We start from the raw sequence: 22,057 nt of genomic DNA, 5'->3' as shown, positions 1-22,057 counted from the left end.
TTATTTTGTTGTAAAGATGCTACGGTAATATAGGAGACGAGATGCACCAGAGGTCACCTTTGCGATGGACTGATCAGATACGTCTATCAAAACAGTTTGATTTGAAATATTTAGGCCATGATATGTCGCATATATATCTTATACCTTTAACGAGCAAACCTTGTATATATATATAATCTCGGAAATGGCTCCAATGATTTTAATAAAACTTAGTACAAAGGTAGTTTCAGGGGCGAGAAATCGATCTAGCTAGGTTTCAATTTAAAAAAATGTTAAAAATGTAGTTTTATCCGTGTTTCTCTTGAAACTGATACAATAACATTAGAATACAAACGTAAATTTTACCGCTATAAACAACACTGTAAAAGCTCAGATGGGAAATTGAGTGATCCGGAAAGCAGAAGACCTCGGTTCGAATCCAGCAGTTCTATTAGTTTTTTTTGTTCAAGTTTTGTGCATTCTTAAAAATCCGAGCAAAGCTCCGTCGCCGAATATTCTGTTTATTATACGAGATAGTTACAAAACTATTTAACAAAGATAATATACTTAAAATTAACCTCTACCGTATCTATTTCCTAGAGGAGAAATTCTAGCACGTGGACCAAATAAAGATAATTGACTAGATTCGAACACAGAAAAGATTATTTACAATATTTAATAACATACAAGAGGATTTGACACAAAAAATTAAAAATTTTGTTTCCTTAAAGAAAATCTCGAATTTTGTTTGAAAAGCTTGACAGAATTTTGCTTTTAGCAACTTACCATTCACTATGCACAACATCTATATAAATATACACTTACTCACTCGCTAACATGATATGTTTTGTTACTGCCTTACAACGTATAGTCTGAGAGCCAGATAATAATAATTGAAGTAGTCCAACAAAATTTTCACAATTTTTCAATTGTTCTAAGTTTTCACAATATATACTACGGGTTTGTATATGATTACGTACTGATTAGATTACATTATTTTTACTTCTCTTTATTTGTTAATACTTAATGGTATAACAATTGACTACAATTTATTTCAAATTTCTTGGAATAGTTGGAATAACAAAGTTTATATGAACATTTAAATTAGGTATTGAATTGAATTAGTATTTCTTTAACGTTGGAATGTTCATTTCAAAGCTGCTCTAATTTTGTCTCTGCATTTTGTTTGGTGAAAATTTGTCACTGACTCCCAGTCTATTTTCTTATGCAACTCACCGCGCCCATATATTCATATTGTTATGCAAACTAGACTACGACAGGCGATGCTAAATTTTCGCTTCCCTTAACTGCATAAAGTTTAACTCAAACATTAACATAATCCATAACTTATTCGGGTATATTATTCGTTTAAATAAGAAAATTAATTAATACCAAACAGAGTTATTCAAGAAATAATAATACAATTATTTATATTTTAATATTTTGAGTATATAAAGGATTTAAAAAATAACTGTTTAAAGCCAAATTTTAAATAGTTTAGTATGATATTAAATATTAATTGAAGTAATAAAAATAAACGCAATATTATTCACGAAATAAATTTCATAATTGACCTTGCAACTAACTTTAGCAAACGGAAATGTTTAGTTATCAAATAGGCACGAGTAAACAAAAAAAATATACTATTAAACCTACTGACTATATTGGATACAATGCAAACTAAAATTATATAAGCAATAAACAAAAAAAAATGATATTAGAAACAGTGGAAAAAAAATTGGGGAGACTATATACACAATCAGTCTCAAATTTACGCTTACGTAAGTATGAAAAGTATAAAATGCGATATAAACTTACTGATAAACAGAACAAGTTTCGTTGAAATAAGTATAAGCTTAGAAACATCACCAAATGTTAAATATTAAAATTGTTATATAAATATGTAGAAAATACGCAATTGTAAAGAGTTAATTAGATTTTTCATTGTAATATTCACGGATATATATAACAAATTAATTAAAGGTGATAATATAACCATCAGAAACTTGACAATATTTATTAATTTATATAATATGTCAGTTATAGGCAACTTAATGCCTGTAAGAATAAAATTAAACATTGAAGAGACTCCTTACAGAACAAAAGCTCGTGAGCGTAAAAAGAAGTAAAAAAAAACGAAATTCGGAATTTAGTATACTTCGGTTACATTTGGTTTTAGTTTCAGATTCTCACGGCAAAACTTGAGCGACAAGGAGTAACATAATATAGAATGAAGTGAAACTCATTTTGCAAGAGTTATTAGTGTTATCGCTGATAATCTTCACTGGAAGTTGGGTTGGCGACGGCTCAAGGCGGACTAAATTCACTGAAAAAGGTACACTGATTAAAAAAATTTGTTTATTTGTGTTATTCACTTTTAACTTTGTTCAAATGTATAAGGGCTCCAAATAAACCGATACCCTTTAATTCGAACGTTAAGTTATATATTTTTACGGCCTTAAAAATAAAATTGGATTAAAGTTATATCCGACGATATACCAAGAATATGCAAATTGATTACAAATAGACATTTTGCCTAGGATTGGTTTATTAAGACGTATACGGCCTTACAAATAAATTTGGCATAAAGTTATAACGAAGCATAAACCAAGAATATGTAAAATGTTTACAAATAGACATTTTGCTTAAGAATGCTTTGTTCGGACGTATAACGTTTCCCGCGTTTATTTGCAAGGCTGAGTGTCATTCGGAAAACTAACAAAACTAACTAAAATATTGTAATAATTTTGCATTTTCCAAAGAAAGTCATCAGTTATAACATTATACCAAGTTAATTTGTAAGGCCGTTAATTTTTCCCGCGTTTATTTGCAAGACTGCTTGAAATTCGGAAAAACTTTTAAATTATCATTGTATTGACAGTGTTGTCAACGATATTGTAAACATTTTTCATATTCAGGTAAATCTTTATATCAAGTTTATTTGTAAGGCCGTTACAAAAAAACAAAAAACAACAAATAAATAATTATAATTGTGTATTATTTCAGCGTGCCGTCACCTCCCATCGGCTTGTATCTTTGCGTAGAGATGTTGTTTATCTCTGTATCTTCTACCGTATTTATCACGGAGAGTGCTCAGAGGAATTGTTCGGGTGATTAATTAGTAACCGGCAGACTAATTCGATCACCGCACATTACGTGATTTATTTTTATTGACGTCTGGCATTCAACAATCACACGATTTTGCGAGGACTTTGCCTCGTACAGCAACTTTGTTGAAGCAATTACTAACTGCAGTATTGCCCAAGTGATACGAACTAAGGCACCTTCAAGTTAAGAGCACACTTCAACCTTAAAGGCCGGGAACGCATCTCTTTGCCCCCGGTTTTATTGATGTCCATGGGCGTTTGTCTCACCACTTTCCATCAAGTAAATCTTGTGCCCCTTCTTATTTAAAAAAATAATCTCATTCGCTATTAAAAAATCCAGGCTAAAGAACTTTTGACTTCGAAACAATCTAATTAATTCCTTTATTAATCTTAATTAATATGATATCTCAAAATACAAGTAAGTATAGTTTAGTTCAAATAAGTAGGGAGTCAAATTGAGCCGCCCATGTTTCGTTTGCATTACCACCTCACCCCTAAATCATCAGATTTATAAGTTAATCCTATATTATGAGAAAGCTTATGATCGGTCAGAGAATCAGAAATGAGGAGATCCGTAGGAGAATCAAAGCTACCGACATAGCCCAAATGATTGCGATAATGAAGTGGCAGTGGGCAGGGCATATAGTTCGAAGGACAGATGGCCGTTGGGACAGTAAAGCCCTCGAATGGCGACTACGTACCGGAAGACGCAGTGTTGATAGGCCCCACAAGATGGACCGACGATCTGGTCAAGGTCGCCGGAATGCGTTGGATGAGGGCAGCGTTGGATGAGGGCAGCGCAGGACCGATCGTGTGGAGATCTTTAGGGGAGGCCTTTGTCCAGCAGTGGACGTCTTCCGGCTGATGATGATGATGATATTAGTGGAAGGTTTAGCCGTTGGGGAAAACAGTTGAAACAAACAGACAAACAGAAATACAAGAATGTATCATTTGTATAGCTTACGTATTATGTTATAGGCTTATGTTGTCATTTGTTTTGATAGAAAATAAATAATTTTGAAATAGTTATAGATAGACTATGACAGCTGTGAAAACGTCGATATATTTAGTTTAGAATTAACCTCTATTTTGAGCAATGCACGCCAAAAAGTATAATACAAGTTGCGAGTGTAAGACTTAGCTTGTCACGCACACTAAAGAATTAAACCTTGCCTGTTTTTATCGCTTGATTATTATGCATCTAGATGTATAAATGATCTTAAGTTTTCTGTTTTGCATGAGTGTTACCTGTAACAGTCTGATTCTGAACATCTGCATAGCCTTCTCCAACTGTTGGGTAACTCGGTATTGTGCTGAGACAGGTGATGTCAACTGTATGGTTTGGATAAATCTGAAGGCCGGATAAGGGGAACTTTAATGAAGAGTTGGTGATTGCTAGCGGCATGCCATGGTGATGTCTGTGGACGTTCATGGTGCCGTGAGGTATCGTCAACCTTTCATCCACCTGTCAATATAATACAGTTGTTAATTACCTCTTTAAACATATTATATTTACAACAGTTTAACTTATTTCTAAGAGGTTTGCTTGCAATCTTATCAGACCACATAGGGACAAAATACATATTCCTGCTTAAATTTACCATAGCTGTGACAAGGGATAAATGGAGATAGTGGTAATGGGATAATAGAGAGGAAAGCAGTCAGTATTTTTTTTAAATATAATATTGACACACTTTTACACAAATTCTCTTGCCCCAAACTAGGCATAGCCTGTGCTATGGGTACAAGACAAAGATATATTTAATACAATATACTTACTTAAACATACGTAAATACATATAAACATCCATGACTCGCATACCAACATCTATATTTATCATATATAAATGTTTCCACCTACCGGAATTCGAACCCGGGACCTCTAGCTACGTAGGCAGGGTCACTAACCACTGGGCTATATGGGTCGTCAAAAGTCAATAAATGGTTGCGGAGTGCATTGATTGTTTACGATATGTTGTGATTACCTGATTAAAAATAAACTTATAATGCCTACTACTCGACTAAGTAGAGTTAGTAAGTCTTTTGTGGGGCAATGTACATGCTGCTTTAATAACAAGATCCCAGAAAATGTTCAAAACAAATGTATTACGAAATTTAACACCATTGTTAAAGGACTTGGTGGTAAGGTAACATATATGTGTTTCTTAATGATACCATAGATTGGGAATGGAGCGACTGCCGTCAGGCTAATAAAAAATATAAATTTGATGGTATCGAAATTTTAATTAGCATTAACTACGAATAGTGTGATTAAGTAACAAAAAAATGTATTGCTTAGGTAAGTTCCCATGGAAATAGTGCATTTAATCATAGATTTGTGGCAAAAAAAATTATTTTCTACCTTACTAAAAATAAATTTATTTGGAATGTTAAAAATATATTGTCAAACCACCTAAATTATTAAAAAAAACACTCATAATAACAACACACTACACACCCGAACACACACACAGAAAACATGATATTATGCGTACATTTTTTTTCCTTGCTCGCTATATAGCAAATATTTGTTTTATCTCGATTATTTATGAATTCATGAATATTTTTTAATACTTGCCTATATAATATAAAATCACTGTTGGTCAATGATCTGTACTTTATTACCTAGCTAATAAGAGATGTAATGTGCTGTAGATTTTATGAAATAAATAAATAAAAAAAACAGACTAACAGCCTGGATTAAAGCCAAAATAAGTCATTTCGGATTTAATTTTGTTTCGTTTATTGTTGTTACTTCAATTAACAAAAAGTTTTCAGTATTTTTTTCATTATCTGCCGCTGAAACCATGTGACGCGATCAAGAATCGCGCAGTCAGCGAGCGCACAGTTGGAAGAGAATGAAGGAACCACATTTCTCGGAGAGCGGTACGGGCTCCCGAACTACTTAAGCGTCTTTGAATCAAAGAACTTAGATTCACTCAAGAACATGAAAGCTAGACGGTAGACTAATGGAGTAAGGTTTTAAGTAAAACACTTTCAAAGGATAAAAACGCGTGTAACTATTTGTTTTACATTAGATTTTTGCGTAAAAGTTACATTGTTTTATTTTAGTTAACGCGACGTTTCAAGACCTTTCCAGATATCGTTTTCAGGGGTACTCTAATATCTAAAAAATCGATTGTAACAGTTACGAATTACACGCGTTTTAATCCTTTAAAAGTGTTTTATTTAAATGTGTAACACTCGCGTTAATAAAAGAAAATACTATGAGTAAGATTTTGTTTACAGATTAGAGTTGCATTAGGATAGCCTAGAAAAGCTATATAAAGAACTGGTTTACGAATCTGGTTATAAAATTCTAAATAAAGTTGAAACTGATTATTTTACTAGGTCCAATATAACCAAAAAATCAATAAAAAACCACGTTTGCACAAATCTGAAAAATGACCATTTCCACGTATCACTTATAAACTCTTCCATGTCAGATCACCGGCAAATGTATGTAGAAATGAAAAAGTTTAAAGCTCTAAAGAAACGAAAACTGGAATATAAAGATATAAATTATAAGAAGCTATACAATGCAGTAGAGAGAGCTAACTTGGACCAACACCAATCTTTCACATCTCTTTTAAATGAAATAAACCAACAAGTGGAGGCAAGCAAGGAATATAAAACTAGATTTCTTAACTTACCAAAAGAGGAATGGATAACGAGAAATGTTATATATAGTATTCAAGAGAGAAATCTACGTTGGACTGCATATCAAGCTGATCCTGAAAATGAAGAGTTAGTCGATGAATATAAGAAACAAAGAGCCTTGACAGCCATTGCAATTAAGAATACAAAGGATAGTTACTATTATAAGGAGTTCTAGAAATGCGTTAAAAAGCCAAAAAAAATGTGGAATTTGATCAACGATCTTAGTAAAAAAAATCTTAAAACTGTGATAACTCCCTCAAAGCTTGTCATCAACTCTAAATTAATAACAGATTCTATAGAAATTTGTGAAGAATTGAACAAATACTTTTCAACAATCGGCACAATTCTGGCAAATCAAATTCCATTTCACTCTCATTACACGCAAAAAAACACTATGTCTTGCTCAAGTGCAGACACCACAAAGCCATCACTTTTCTCCCTAGAGCCTTGTAGTGTAGATGAAGTCAACCAAATAATTGATCAGCTTAACCCAAATTGTAGTACTGGTGTAGATGGTCTTACTACAAAAATGCTAAAATGCATCAAATTGCTCGTAGCCCAACCACTAGTTAAATGTTTTAATCATCTCATGCTTATCGGCATCTTTCCTGATAGTCTGAAAATTGCGAAAGTTTGTCCTATCTATAAATCTGGCTCAAAATCGGAACCGGGAAATTACCGACATATATCTGTTCTGCCCGTACTATCTAAAATATTAGAAAGAATACTCCATAAACGATTACAAAACTATCTTAACTCAATAGACTTTCTCTCCAAACATCAATATGGTTTCAGATCACAATCCAGTACTGCTACTATAGATTTAGTTACTAAAATAAAAACAAACATTGACCAAAAAAATATAGCTCTAGGGATTTTCATCGACTTAAAAAAAGCATTTGATACTGTGAGTCACACACTTTTACTACAGAAATTAGCAAATCTGGGTATCACAGGAATAGCTCTAAAAATTTTTGAATCATATTTGAGTCAACGACAGCAAATTGTCAAAATAAATAATCATCAAAGTAAGCCTTTATCACCTTTATACGGGTTGCCTCAAGGCTCAATCTTAGGACCCCTTTTATACTTAATTTATGTCAACAACATTCATGAAATAGGTTTGCACGGACAGATTACGCTTTATGCTGATGACACTTGCCTTTTTTACTTTGGAAAATAAATTAATGAACTTGTTTCTTTGGCACAGGCCGATCTTAATACTATTTTTCAATACTTTCAAAGTAACCTTTTAATTATAAACATATCTAAAACCTCGTACATCATCTTTAAAGCAAAAAACAAAACTATTCCTCCTTTCACACATTTAAGAATAAATAATGAACAAATCGAAGAAAAAAGAGAAGAGAAATATCTAGGCCTCATTTTGGACAGTGATATGGCATGGATTCCACTATCGATAAAGTAAGAACAAAATTATCATCTCTAATTGGTATGTTGCGAAACATTGTTAGATCTATTCCACGCCGTGTCCGATTTACAATTTACAACTCACTAGTTTAACCACACCTATTGTATCTCATAGAAATATGGGGTTGTACTGCAAAGTCGAAATTAGTTAAACTACAGACAACACAAAATAAACTAGTAATGCTACTGTTTCATTATCTACTACTTAACTTCAACTGAAAAAATCTATACAGAAACAAAAATTTTGACAATCAGACAATTATACCCACACACTACACGCTTACTCATTTACAAGGTTTTAAATATAAAAATTCACACTAACACATCCTTCTTTAAAAATTTAACCATAAATGTTACACGAAGAGCTAGTCATATTGAGCTGCCAATGGTGAGAAGTCATGATAGAAAACAGACAATAACCTTTGAGGGAGTTCAGATATATAGCAACCTGCCCTTAGAAACAAGGAATGCCAAAACATTGACTTCTTTTAAAGCGAGCCTTCAAAGGCACATACTCAATAATTATGAAATGTTTCAATAACATATGTAGGTTGTTTTATGTCTTATCTGCTTGCCTAACATTGAATTGCATTCTGTACCCACCATAATCATTGTTGTTAAGTACCTACTTTAATTTGTAAAATATTAATTTCTCATATAAGTGACAATAGGTCTTAATGAGAATAAAGTTATTTAAACGTAAGGTATGGCAGAGGCAAGAAGATTACTTCTTAACCATAACTACACAGTTACGATGGAGGGGGATAGTTTGGGATTTTATTTATCGTAGTTGTTGAAATGGCCCTGACAGCAAACAGGTTAAAATTCAAGAAATTATTGACACACGCCACACCCCTCATGGGCTTCATTGGTGATTCTCGACATCATGCATCAGCATGAAGATTAATCAGATTCCAAAAGATTACGTAGCTGGGACCGTAGAGGCTTACTAAGTATTAAAGTAAAAAACATGGGATCTACATAATATGCTGTGATGCCCATTGCAACGGAGTGGGTTGCTATATTAATAAACAATTTTATAACAGTTTCTAAACATTTATAAAACTGGCTTTGGAGTGAACCTGAAAAGGTTTGTCATTAAATTAGCCAAGTTGTTCCATTATAGTCAATAGTACTATAACTTTTATTAGGTAACAGTGTAATTGTTTTAGTAGCCACAAAACAATAAAAGTTTAATGGTGACCCGAAATCGCTCGGCTGGGTGTACAACCCACACCTAGGGGATATAAAATTTTAATAACATTCTGTTTTAATAGGTTCGGCAACTGAGAAAATAACCGGAACTGTGTGTGTACTAAATGTAGAGTGAATATAATACATTTATTTAATTTATCAAAATACATACTATCATTACAGAACACTCCAATGTGATAGAGGTACATACAGTCTTACATTTTACTGTTTTATATCCTTAAATTTTAGGAGTGAGATATGCCCGGGCAGTACATATACTGCCCGGGCACATCTCAGAAAAACCCTAAATATAGTCAATACACGGGACGACAGAGTTAATACATATGCCAGGCTTAACTTTAGAAGCATGGCGGGGCAGGATGGGCCCTACGCAGTGCTACAAGTACCTCAAGTGGGTTGTGCCTCACAGGAGTGAGTGCCCCCGTGAGCCCCGACATCTCTAATGGCCCCTGCAACCTCACACAGGGGTCCAGTCGGAAAGAAGAAGCGGGGCAAAGCTAAACCGAATTCCGGCAACCGGCGTCACAGACTCAACTATCAGACCGGAAGAGATGTTTCAGAATATCAATATTATACTAAAAGGCATGATGAAGGTGCTCCATTAGTTAATAGACGCAGACTTAACCACATTGGAGAGCCTAGCGTATAACTCGTAAAGAATAGAGGGTAGTTTGAGAATTGTATTCTGGAACGCTCATACCCTCACAGGGAAGGCACGTCGATTGCGAGCATTCCTACAAGAGTACAGAATCGACATTATGCTAGTTAGCGAGACACACCTGCGGCTCCCAACGGCAACCCAACGAATAATTCAAGATCCCAAATTACTACATTTATATTTTATTTAACTTCATTTTTACTACAGTGATGTATATGTTTGTTACCTAAATAAATAAATAAATTTATTTTATTGAAGGTGTTGCACCGTGATGTTGATTTAATTATCCGCCCAATATGCTACGCAAATTTGAATGTTAAGCATTTAATATTGTTTGTTATCCGTAGGTATCAATATCTGAAACACAATTTCCTAACATCAATATTGATTGGTCAAATACCAATGAGTGGCGAAATTTCAAACAAAACAATTGATGGAATATCGAGCATTTGCGGACTATTGGTCGGTTTAATTATCTCTAATGACGCCTAAAATTATACACGGAATTATAGCAACCTCCAAATAACATTACAAAATTGAAACCATTTGAATTTGTCAATTACCATTTATGAAACTTATACAACTGTAAACAATATTGTTAAAAAGGTCACGCCAAATTTTTGCGAAACTCAAAGAATTCGATAGGTAGGGAAACCTGTTGTACTTAGGACAGTTTTTCAGATAACAATTTTTTATGTTTATTTGACGAACTGTACTCAAACCATTTTTGCATATTTTGAAAGGTTATTTGAGTATACCACCAATATATCAAAAATGTATATTTCATACTTACATGTGTTTTAATAATTAAAACGAAAAAAGGGATTTATGGCCATGTTTCGATATACCCTATGTACCTAGGACACATTGAGGAATTTGGGGTAATTAATGGAAAATAAAATTATTCTTAGCCGTTTTATTTGTTTAAATAACATATTTAACAAAAAAATAACTTCAACAAAACGGTGCATTTAAAATAATTTGGGGTTTTTTATCTCGTAATTATTTTAATACTAGTGAAAGAAATGATTCAATAGCATATAAACTTTCAGTGACTACTATAAGACGTCCAAAACTATCTGACTGAAAAGCATATTAAAAATACTAACTTTTTTCCCCAAAAAACTTTTTAACGTCGATTAACAGCAGCAACAGCTTAAAGGCGGTAAGTGACTACTTTCAAAATGAATAGTCAGTAGTCACGTATAGAATACACTAGACAATAAAATTTAATATCGCGGGAATTTTTTAAACCAGCCTAATGGCCTAGGGTCACATAGTGCTAAGGTTCGACAGGTTCCCCTACTTAATGGCTTAAAGGGGCCTTAGTGCTAAGGTTCAACAGGTTCCCCTACTTAATGGCTTAAAGGGACTGTGATATGCCGAGGTGCCTTTGTTTACAGAGTTATTTTTTTTTCCATTTTCGATTTTCCATCATCCATCCATCCATCCAAGTTGTAAGTTACCTTAACGTTATTGATCAGCCAAGTGAGATGCGGCGCGGGGTAAGCTGGGCCACTGTGACACGTGGCTTCCAAGTCTCCACTCGGCGATAGCTTCTCCTGCTTTATTTTAATTTTTGGACGGTGTTTTTGACGCACTGTAACAAATTTTAGCATTGTAAACTTAGCCTAACTCAACACACTACATCACAGTAATATAATAATTGAAAAAAATATTGCTAATAAGTTCTTGTAAAAAGAAAACAAACACTGCATGTATGCAAAGCATGGCTGTGCTAGCACTATTCGTGTTTCGGTTTGATGAATCAACTGGTTCAATCCTGAAGTGGCACTACATGTAATTGGCAGGACGTATCATTTTTAGGGATGGGCCGAACTTCGTTTTACATTCGGTTTAACCGAATTTCGGCGGGTTTAACAGATCTTTGGCATTCGGCCGAAGTTCGACTATATTGGTTCATGAAAAAACAAAATATCTGAACTTATTAATTTAAAAAAATGTCATATCTGTTAAATAAAACAAGCCTTTCAGTAGCGAGAAGAAAATATTAATATTTCTCAACATAAACGTCGGTAAAACACCTAATGGCTCGTAATATGTTAATGGTAAACATAAATGCATGCTGAAGATGACGTATTTGCTAATGACGAATGCTACACGTTAGATATTTATCACGATATTTGGATCTCGATTCAGGATCACGATATTTATCGAGTGTGTAATGTATAGGATATAATGTACGGATCGTGTTACGGATCACGGATTACGGATTTCTAAAAATCCAGAAATCTTCAATCTGTATTAAGTATTGTCGATTAATATCTAGTCTCTACTCTCTAGTCGATATTTATCGTGTCAGTACTGTTATGTTATCCGGGAGGATGCACTGAACGAGATCGCGACCTCTGCTGGAGCACTTATGATCTATACTATGATTATGCACCAATTGTGCTTAAAACAAGCTATGTATAACCATCTGTTTCTTCGTACAAACGAACCTAATTCAACAAATTCACGTGCGTAAATTTATCTCTGTCTTGAAGCCAATGTTTTGACCATTTCATTCTCTTCACACGCCATTTTAATGCTAATTTATGAGAGCACCACAAGCCTTTTTTTATTGTCATTCATTGCAATAATTACAATGCACGTCTTTGGTAAATTAAATTTATAACCGAACTGCCGCGATCCGTGTCGAACGTGTATAGAGAGAAAAATATCAAGCGGGTGCCAACGCGACCTGTCACTCTCGAGAAAGCGCGGCGAAAATAAACAGAACTTCGGCTTCGTATTATTGGTTTTTATCGAATGTTCGTATTCGGTTCAAACCACATTCGGCCCATCACTAATCATTTTACAATCAAGCGAGCGTATTACTCATATGGTTACTGTTACTCAAAAAAAAAAAAACTTTTATTTATTCATAATTACTTAAGATGTTTCATGTCCTTTGATGTATTTGATTATATGTGATTTTAAAAAAAATATTCATTCATAATTATATTACATCATGATTTATCTTTTGATGACGTGTCATAATCAGGTTAGCGGAGTGAAAATATTTGACTTTTAAGACTGAAGACTTTTTGAAGTTATAATGACTTCAGGGATTGAGATTAATGGTTTGAACTTCGTAAAGAATAATTAGTAAAAATCTGAATTAAGGAGCCTTCAGTCGTAGGTAGCAGTTATTCATCATTAGTAAGTAATAGCAGTAGATTTTATATTTTAACAAGTAAAATGACTTGTAATTGTACTTAATTTAATTGACATGACTGCTATAACATAATTAAACAGCAAAGTTTCATTTGGAAGGTAAGAATTTTGTAAATGCAATTGTTCACATTTCTTCAGAATGAATTGAATCAGTCATCTACCTGAAAGACAATTTAAGAAAACGTAAATCGGATACTAGATAAGTCTAATGCTTGGAATCTGATAGAGTTTCTTTTTTTAAAGTAGGCAAACGAGCAAATGACTTAGCTGATGTAATCAAAAAAATTATCGCTCATGGAAATCTCTAATACTAGATGTCAAGAGATAATCCATCTCCTAAGATGTGCTATAATTTTTTTTTCTTGAAATGAAATCATTTATTTTGCTTTGAAATATCCAGATCTAAAATATTACAATGTGTCCTCTATCCAGCTTGTATTAAAAGCATGCAAAAACAACACTTATTTAAATATTCATTAATACTATAAAAATATTGACAAGCGGCCATTTAGAGTCTTGGTATAAACATTTTATTTGACAGTATATTCAAGTCCTCATGACAATTGTTAAATAATTTTATACACATGTTATGGCTATTTTTAAGATAAAGTCTTGTCTTAGGACAATGTTTCAAAACCAGTCTATGCGACTCTCTTGTTGCTCTAACATTCACCTCAACAGCTGACGTGAATAAGTATATGTGGTTAACCACAAATTTGCAAGCCTTGAAAATGTACATACATAGAAGATTTAGCAGATTATGTTTTTATACGCTTTATATTAACTTCACTTGTATGTTTGTAACTGACTCCCTTAGACGCGCTTTTGACCCACTTTAAACTTAGCCAGATTTGTAGATTTATTGAGAACCGATGACAATACACTAATTTGAAAAGATTATTCCATTATTCAATTTATATAATTTTTATCTATAGTCGATAATGTTAAAGTACTAAATAGTTTTCAAAATATGCTTTTATAGAAAATTTATCTAAAAAATGAAAAATAAATAATGGTTTAAAAAAAGGGGTGTAGAAGAATTATTATTTTAATAATATCTTAAAAACCACCCCACGGTTTTATTACACTATTTTCAATTTAAATTTATTAAAATTAATTTTCTATTTTTTAGATGAATTTTATATAAAGCGTGCTTTTTAGTTTTTTTTTAACTATTATTTATTTAAATAGCGTTTTGCAAGAGTACCACGGCCCTACACCTGCTACTCCACGTAAGCATTTTTTTTGGGCAGCAAAAAAATCGCTGAACTTATAACCATTACCCCATATTAGTAGTCCATAGCGTAAAACTGATGCAACGTATCCATGAAAACTACTGAGGTTAATAGTCTTCAAATTTTTTGTTTTCATATATTAGCAAAGCTAAACAGAACATGTGTCACGTCAACGTCACAAATTGTTCGAGACAGGCTCGAGTAGGTACGCCTACTTGTGCGTAATGCCTGCGGCCTGCGGTATCTAGTTGGAGCTCAGCGGCGACCAATCCTAATCTAAGAGCTTAACATTAATTTTTAGATCAACCTTTATAACATCCAGTCTACGCCATCCCAAAATTAAAAAGTACCATCTTAAAAAAGCTCATGGTCGCTCAGAGGGCAATGGAGAGGGCTATGCTCGGAGTTTACCTGCGAAATCGAATCAGAAATGAGGAGATCCGTAGGAGAACCAAAGTAACCGACATAGTCCAAACGATTGCGAAACTGAAGTGGCAGTGGGCAGGGCACATAGTTCGACGGACAGATGGCCGTTAGGGCAGTAAAGTCCTCGAATGGCGACCACGTACCGGAAGATGCAGTGTTGGCAGGCCCCCCACTAGATGGACCGACGATCTGGTCAAGATCGCCGGAATACGTTGGATGAGGGCACCGCAGGACCGATCGTCGTGGAAATTTTTGGGGGAGGCCTTTGTCCAGCAGTGGACGTTTTCCGGCTGATGATGATCTTAAAAAAGATAGATTATAATATTATGTTTATATCAGTATTGTTATTTTTCATCATTCTATTTGTTCGTATTATTTACTCACACAGTTTTCATCCTTGGGCAATTCTTTATAACATATTTAATACTAGAAATTGATATTACGATTAAAGCTTATATTTAAACATATATATTGTAAAAACTCACCTATAACATTGATTTCGTGTATTTTAGAGGCCTTTGAATACAAAGGTATCTCCAAGGCAATTTCGCAAGCGTACGTTCCAGCGGCACTGAAATCCATTCTGTCCAAAGTTATTGAGGTTGGCGACACTTTTATCAGCTGAAATAGACAACGTATATAAATATTCGTAGGCAAGTACTCTTGTAAAATAGAGAGATAACCCTTTTCGTAGATAAATTCTGTTAGTAGTTGTTAGTTACCACTAATTGAAGTGAAAACTTTAGACGCGTTGGGCACTTTTTTGTAGGGGAAAATCTTATGGGTTTGTGTCACCGACGTGCTCTAGACTGGCGCACGCGATAAATAAATATATATAGTTCGACACTTCTTAAAGGGGTGAGATCTCGTGAGTTCGCGTTACCGAAATGCTTACAGCAGTGTATCTGTAGCTATACAGCTGACGTATTGTGCAACATTAGTGCTGTGTGTATCGTAGAAGTTAAATTGAATGGATTTAGTTTAAAATTCAATGCGTATTGTTGAAATAGTGTTATTGTTTAATTGATATATAATTGGATATAAGTTTTATTGTTTTTTAAAATAAATTTAAAATTTTTATTCTAAACGTTCTACGCTTATTCTTATTCTTCTTCACTGCTATCGGCAGCCTCTACAACTGTTGGTTTTTTTTTCCAAATAAATTTATATTTTTTTTAATTTTTTTTCTGAACATGTTGCTTCTAGTTAGGGCCTATTAAAAATACTAGCTATAAAACCTATGAGAAACTTAAACAACACAATAATAAATGGAAACCTATAGCAATCTTTGGGTTTTCAACAATAAGTTAAAAATTTTCAAACAAAAAATTGTGAAGTCTGATGAAGACGACATCAAATAGCCACTGGGTCTAATATGTCAATTACTGATCCCGCGATATCGCATGCGCGGCCCCATGAACTATGGACGAACAGGGTTAAAATGTTTAGTGTATTTGGGGGTTAATAGAAGAAGAGAAAGAGAAACCGAACAAATTTCTATGCCAATTTTAACTAAACTGACCCTCGGAAATCTTTTCTAATTATTCTTCTGGAATATATTGGCGCTTACGGGGTGGCGTGTGTTGTTAACAGTGGCCACTCAGGATAGACATATTTATCAAGAATTAGGGATATGCATCAAATACCCACTATTGTTTTTTTTTTTTGCTAAACCGTGGACTAATAATAATAACTTTATTTATATGCCTTAGATAATTTATACGTCTATATAGAGCCTCTTGCTGCTAGAAAACCGTTGAAAACAGGCCAGGTTTACTATTTTAGTGTGCGTGACAAACTACAACTTACACTCGCGATTTGTATGTTTTTTTGTGTAAGTATGCGTGCATTGCTCAAAATATAGTTTCAGTGTCAACCACAATTCTTTTCGACAGCTGTCACAGTCTATCTAGATGTATAAATAAGTGATCTAAAATGTATCCATTGAAAACTATTCTAAAATACACATACTGTATATGACTAATAAGATGGTATTTTGAGTGGGTGAGTTGATAGAAGTGGGTCCCGTTACATTTTTTTTATGGAAAAGGAGGACAAGAGCGTACGGATCCGCTGGTGTTAAGTGATCACCACTGCCAATATTCTTTTGCAACATCAGAGGAATTACAGGAGCGTTGCCAGCCTTTAAGGAAGGTATACGCGCTTTTTTTGAAGGTACCCATATCGTATCGTCCCGGAAACAACAAGGTAGTTCATTCCACAGCTTTGTAGTAAGTAGAAGAAAGCCGAAGACCGCTACATATTCATGATGGTGGGAATTATATCCTACCTTGTGGCGTGACGTGCAAAGGTGGAATTCGGTGGCAGGAATCAGGTGAAACAGCTCTTCGGAACACTCCCCCGTGATAAATGTGGTAGAAGAAACACAATGAAGCGACGTCTCTACGCAACGCGAAGTGATCCAGCCGATCACAGAGCACTGAGTCCCTGACAATTCGAGCTGCTCTGCGTTGCACGCGGTCAAATGGATCGAGCTGATACTGGGGTGCACCAGACTAGAGATGACAGCAATACTTCATGTGTGGCCGGTCCAGCCCTTTGTAGAGCGCTAGAATGTGGGCCGCCTTGAAGTGTTGCCGTGCTCTATTAATGAAGCACAGCTTCTTCGATGCCAATTTGGCTTTGCACTCCAGATGGCCACAGAATTGGCAATCACTCGAGATTTGGAGACCGAATATTCCGTTACTAGGCGAGGCTTTAAGGGAAGTGTTGTCGAAAAGCGAGGGTTTTTTTTAGTGGTAAACGCACAAACTTGAGTGTTCTGGGGCTTAAGTCGGACAAGGTTCAATTTACCCCATTCCGCGACCTTCTCAAGTGTGGACTCGATAGAAGACACAAGTTTCTCCCGGCACTGGTCGACGATTTACCGAGAGAGACCTGCATAGCCCGTGTATACCGCATCACCAGTGCTGTCGTCTGCATAGTAATGTATCTTGGAGATGTCCAACATATCATTTATATGCAGAAGAAACAGCGTGGTAGATAGCACACAGCCTTGGGGCACTCCAGCGTTCGTGGGTTTCGGGTTCGAGCAATAACCATCGACAACGACCTGTATACTGTATTTATAAAAAAACAACCATTGACTTATATATAAAATAGACTTTAGGTGGTTTTAATTTAACATAATGTTCTACAACAAACAAACCATTTATACATAATACTGGTAAGCTATATGGTCAGTTAGCACGCTAAAATTTCAGTTTAATTAAAATACTGCGAGATTGTGATCATAAATGGAAATTTAAATTAATATATTTTTCAATTTTGTAAAAACAATAATGACCTGACGCACGCATTGCTTTAAGTTTCCATGGAATATTGACAGAGTTATGTTCGCGATTTAGTTGAGCGGCAGTGAATAAACACGCAATTACTTAAACTTAAGCATTTTGTACTTAGCTAGATTACTAGGTTTAAAAAGGCATAAAAGGCATTTATTTTCTCAATATTGATTCCTTAAGAATTATTTTTGATGTCATTTCTAACACCACCATCACTTTGAAAACAAATAGCGCTCTGAGAGAGAAGAAGCGGCGCAAGAAACTCTCCCAGCTTTAATTTTTGCGCTCTTTTTAATAAAATATACAATATTGTACTGTTATTGTTATTGCTGTACAGTCCCAGGCTGTCCGATCACTTAGATATTCAGCTGTGGAGTAGTAGAATAGTACGACAGACATAGATATTTTTAAATAAAACAATAAAATTTATTTATATATAATGCCTGAACGGTGGCTGGGACTTTATTATTAAAGTGCAAACATTTCCCCTTAAAGCTATTATGTATCTTATGAAGCCTATTAGAATTATTTACAAGCAATTTCATATTTCTAGTGTTATTATAATGAAAATTACTAGTAAGAGCAAAAAGGTTAATATTTGTGAACATGTATTAAATTTTCATAAATGTAATGACAATGAACAGTCATAATATTTATTTCTTTAAATTTTTCTTTGTGTGACTGTGTATTGCTGTAAAAAGGTATTTAATAAATACAATCATTATCATTTGGACCCTTGTCCAAATGAAAGAAGAAACTCCTTAGTTTCTTCTTTCCATTGCTTACTTCTGAGGATCTCACAAATAAAAAAAAACATTTTATATCTCGCGTAAACTTTTTCGTATATCGTTTCTCTCACAAATTAAAAGTCATAATGTCCACACCACTCCATACATAATCACCGGTGCATTAATGAACATTGCCATCCGTAAAATGTTATTTAACGTACTGAGGGGGTTTCACGAAGTGAAGCCAAAAATTTTATCAAAATTGTAATTAATGTTCGTGTTTCTGTAAAGATATTTTTTATGTAAAAGCATTATAAACGAGCTGTTACGAGGGTATATTTGTATAAAAATGATTTATTTATGAAACGAACAAAATATAATAAAACATTTTTTAAACGATTAAAACGCATATAACTGTGTTTTTGTTTTAACTTTTACGCAAAATACTCAGTACTCCGATACTAGGCGAGGCTTTAAGGGAAGTGTTGTTGAAGATCGGTGATACTACAAATGGGGGTTTTGTCTGGCTTCCTATGGGATTGCAAGAGAGCATGGACAATGGTGATCACTTATTATCAACCGCGCGGCTGTCATCCTCTTATATAAAAATGAGAAAGTAGTTTAAGATTAAGTTAACTTTTCATGTCATCTTTATAATCTTACTAGTGGGAGGCTCATTTGCAGAGGATGTCGGTTTGATTATGGGTACCACAACGGCGCCTATTTCTGCCGTGAAGCAGTAATGTGTAATTTGTTTATTGCAGTAGCTAGTGAAATTACTGGGCAAATGAAACTTAACATTTTATGTCTCAAGGTGACGAGGGCAATTGTAGTGCCAGAATAAAAAAAAAAAAAATATATAGCAATAAAAACACTACTGTTCACAATACAATCCCTTAATAATTTACCACCCCAAGTGAATCTACGGTAGACCATTGAGAGTCGACTTATATTTGCGACAAAATCGATACGGATGGAGTATCTGTTATTTAATTATGTAATACTAGCGGCCCGCCCATTCGCACGGGTGTAATTTTGAATAAAAGTTAAAAATAGGAAATCATAGGGGATATTGTGAATATATTTTGTGCACCCGTGAACGCCAATAGAAACACAAAAGTTTTAGTTCTACCATTCGCGCACCCTCCGCCCTTGCCCTGTCAAGCTGCGCACAACGAGCGCAAATTCGTAGTGCGAGACGAGACGTTACCGGAAACTCACTACACTCATCCGGATAGATAACCTCCGAATAGTCAGAAACTATTCAGTACTAACAAAATTTTATTTTGTTGAAGTGACGCGCATATTTCATCCATGTGCGTGGGACAAGCGGTCTAAACCTGCAACGTTGAAGCTTTTAAGTTTTGATATCTTTTCAACTACCTATGCCTTTTCATATTTATTTGGAAATGTAACAATACTGAATTAGAGTGTAAATAGCGTAGTAAATAACAAAATGTTTAATTATAGTTTTAAATGGATGAAAATGGTCACAGTCAATGGTAACATCTGCTCTGTGAACGGCTGGATCACTTGGCGCTGCGTAGAGACGTCGCTTCGTTGTGTGTCTTCTACCACATTTATCACGGGGAGTGTTCCGAAAAGCTGTTTAACCTGATTCCTGCCGCCAAATTCCACCTTTGCACGACACGCCACAAGTTAGGATATCATCCCCACCATCTGGATGTGTGGCGGTCCTCCACAGTGCGGTTTACCAGGAGCTTTCTCCCTCGTACTACAAAGCTGTGGAATGAGCTTCCTTGTGCGGTGTTTCCGGGACGATACAACATGGTTACTTTAAAAAAAAGCGCGTACACCTTCCTTAAAGGCCGGCAACGCTCGTGTGATTCCTCTGGTGTTGCAAGAGAATGTGAGCGGCGGTGATCACTTAACACCAGGTGACCCGTACGCTCGTTTGTCCTCCTATTCCATAAAAAAAAGTAACTATAGAGAATATGACTTTGCGGCGTACCTAAAAGGATTTAAGAAATGACAATTCTTTTGTAGTTTCAATACTTTTAAATATCACTCAAGTTTAAGGTAACGTAAGCCATGTTAATTAATTTTTCGACTTGGTTAGAAAATATTTTAATTTTCTACTTACACAAATCTTAAACAGGTTAATACACAAATAAAATTTGAAAAACAACAAAACTTTATGAACGATGCGGGACTCGAACCCGCGACCTCCGGCGTTCCGTGCCGATGCTCTAACCAACTTAAATTTAATAACATTTAAATTTATTATAATTTATTTATAGATAATGCCTGAACAGTGGCTGGGACTTTATTGTAGAAGTGTATACATTTACCCTTAAAGCTATTACTTTAAGTGCTAACCGTTCGTGTGCCGTATCGTTATAAAATCTTGTGTGCTTTGTTCAAGTCTCAGGTTGTGGCTTCATCTACAGGATCTACTTTACAGTTGATAACCTGCTCAACCCCAATATTTGCATATTAGGAAATTGACTTGAGATGTCGCTCTTGTAAATCTAAACAATTTGTTATGTTTTTAAAGTGATAACCCTCACTTATAGAATTAATACACAAATAAAATTTGAAAAACAATAAAACTTTATGAACGATGCGGGACTTGAACCCACGACCTCCGGCGTTCCGTGCCGATGCTCTAACCAACTGAGCTAACCGTTCGAGTGTCGTATCGTTATAAAATCTTGTATACTTTGTTCAACTCTCAGGTTGTGGCTTCATCTACAGGATCTACTTTACAGTTGATAACCTGCTCAACCCCAATATTTGCATATGAGGAAATTGACTTGAGATGTCGCTCTTGTAAATCTAAACAATTTGTTATGTTTTTAAAGTGATAACCCTCAACCCAAATTTTATTTGTGTATTAATCCTATAAGTGAGGGTTATCACTTTAAAAACATAACAAATTGATTAAACAGGTTTTATTATTTACATAAAGTTTACGTGAAAAGTTATTTAACTATTGGACATCAAAATTCATTGCGTGATATAGGAGTTGCGCGGATATACAGACAGACATGAACAGACTGTTTAAGAGTAAGAAGTTCTTGATATTTAAAAGGGAAATTATTTATCAAATGTTGTAGTTATAACATGAACTGTAAGCAAATGAATTCAAATAAATTTAAATAAATTTGAT

At 34.5% G+C, this 22,057-nt stretch overlaps 1 protein-coding gene across 1 annotated transcript in view; it reads right to left on the bottom strand.

Annotated features, from left to right (window-relative positions):
- Positions 1-2,020: 2,020 nt before the first annotated feature.
- LOC126971670 (uncharacterized) overlaps positions 2,021-22,057 on the bottom strand; it is a 110,313-nt gene continuing 90,276 nt past the window's right edge. The window contains exons 5-8 of the mRNA XM_050818058.1: positions 15,377-15,512; positions 11,517-11,650; positions 4,335-4,551; positions 2,021-2,305 (exon numbers count right to left, since the gene is read on the bottom strand). Of these exons, the coding sequence (XP_050674015.1) occupies positions 2,169-2,305; positions 4,335-4,551; positions 11,517-11,650; positions 15,377-15,512 (624 nt within the window). The 3' untranslated portion in view covers positions 2,021-2,168. The remainder of the gene's footprint in view (positions 2,306-4,334; positions 4,552-11,516; positions 11,651-15,376; positions 15,513-22,057) is intronic.

The sequence above is a fragment of the Leptidea sinapis genome, chromosome 24 (genome assembly GCF_905404315.1).
Source record: "Leptidea sinapis chromosome 24, ilLepSina1.1, whole genome shotgun sequence".
In the NCBI taxonomy this organism is placed as follows: domain Eukaryota; kingdom Metazoa; phylum Arthropoda; class Insecta; order Lepidoptera; family Pieridae; genus Leptidea; species Leptidea sinapis.
Note: the sequence above shows the minus strand (reverse complement) of the source record. Positions and strands in the feature narration are given on the sequence as shown.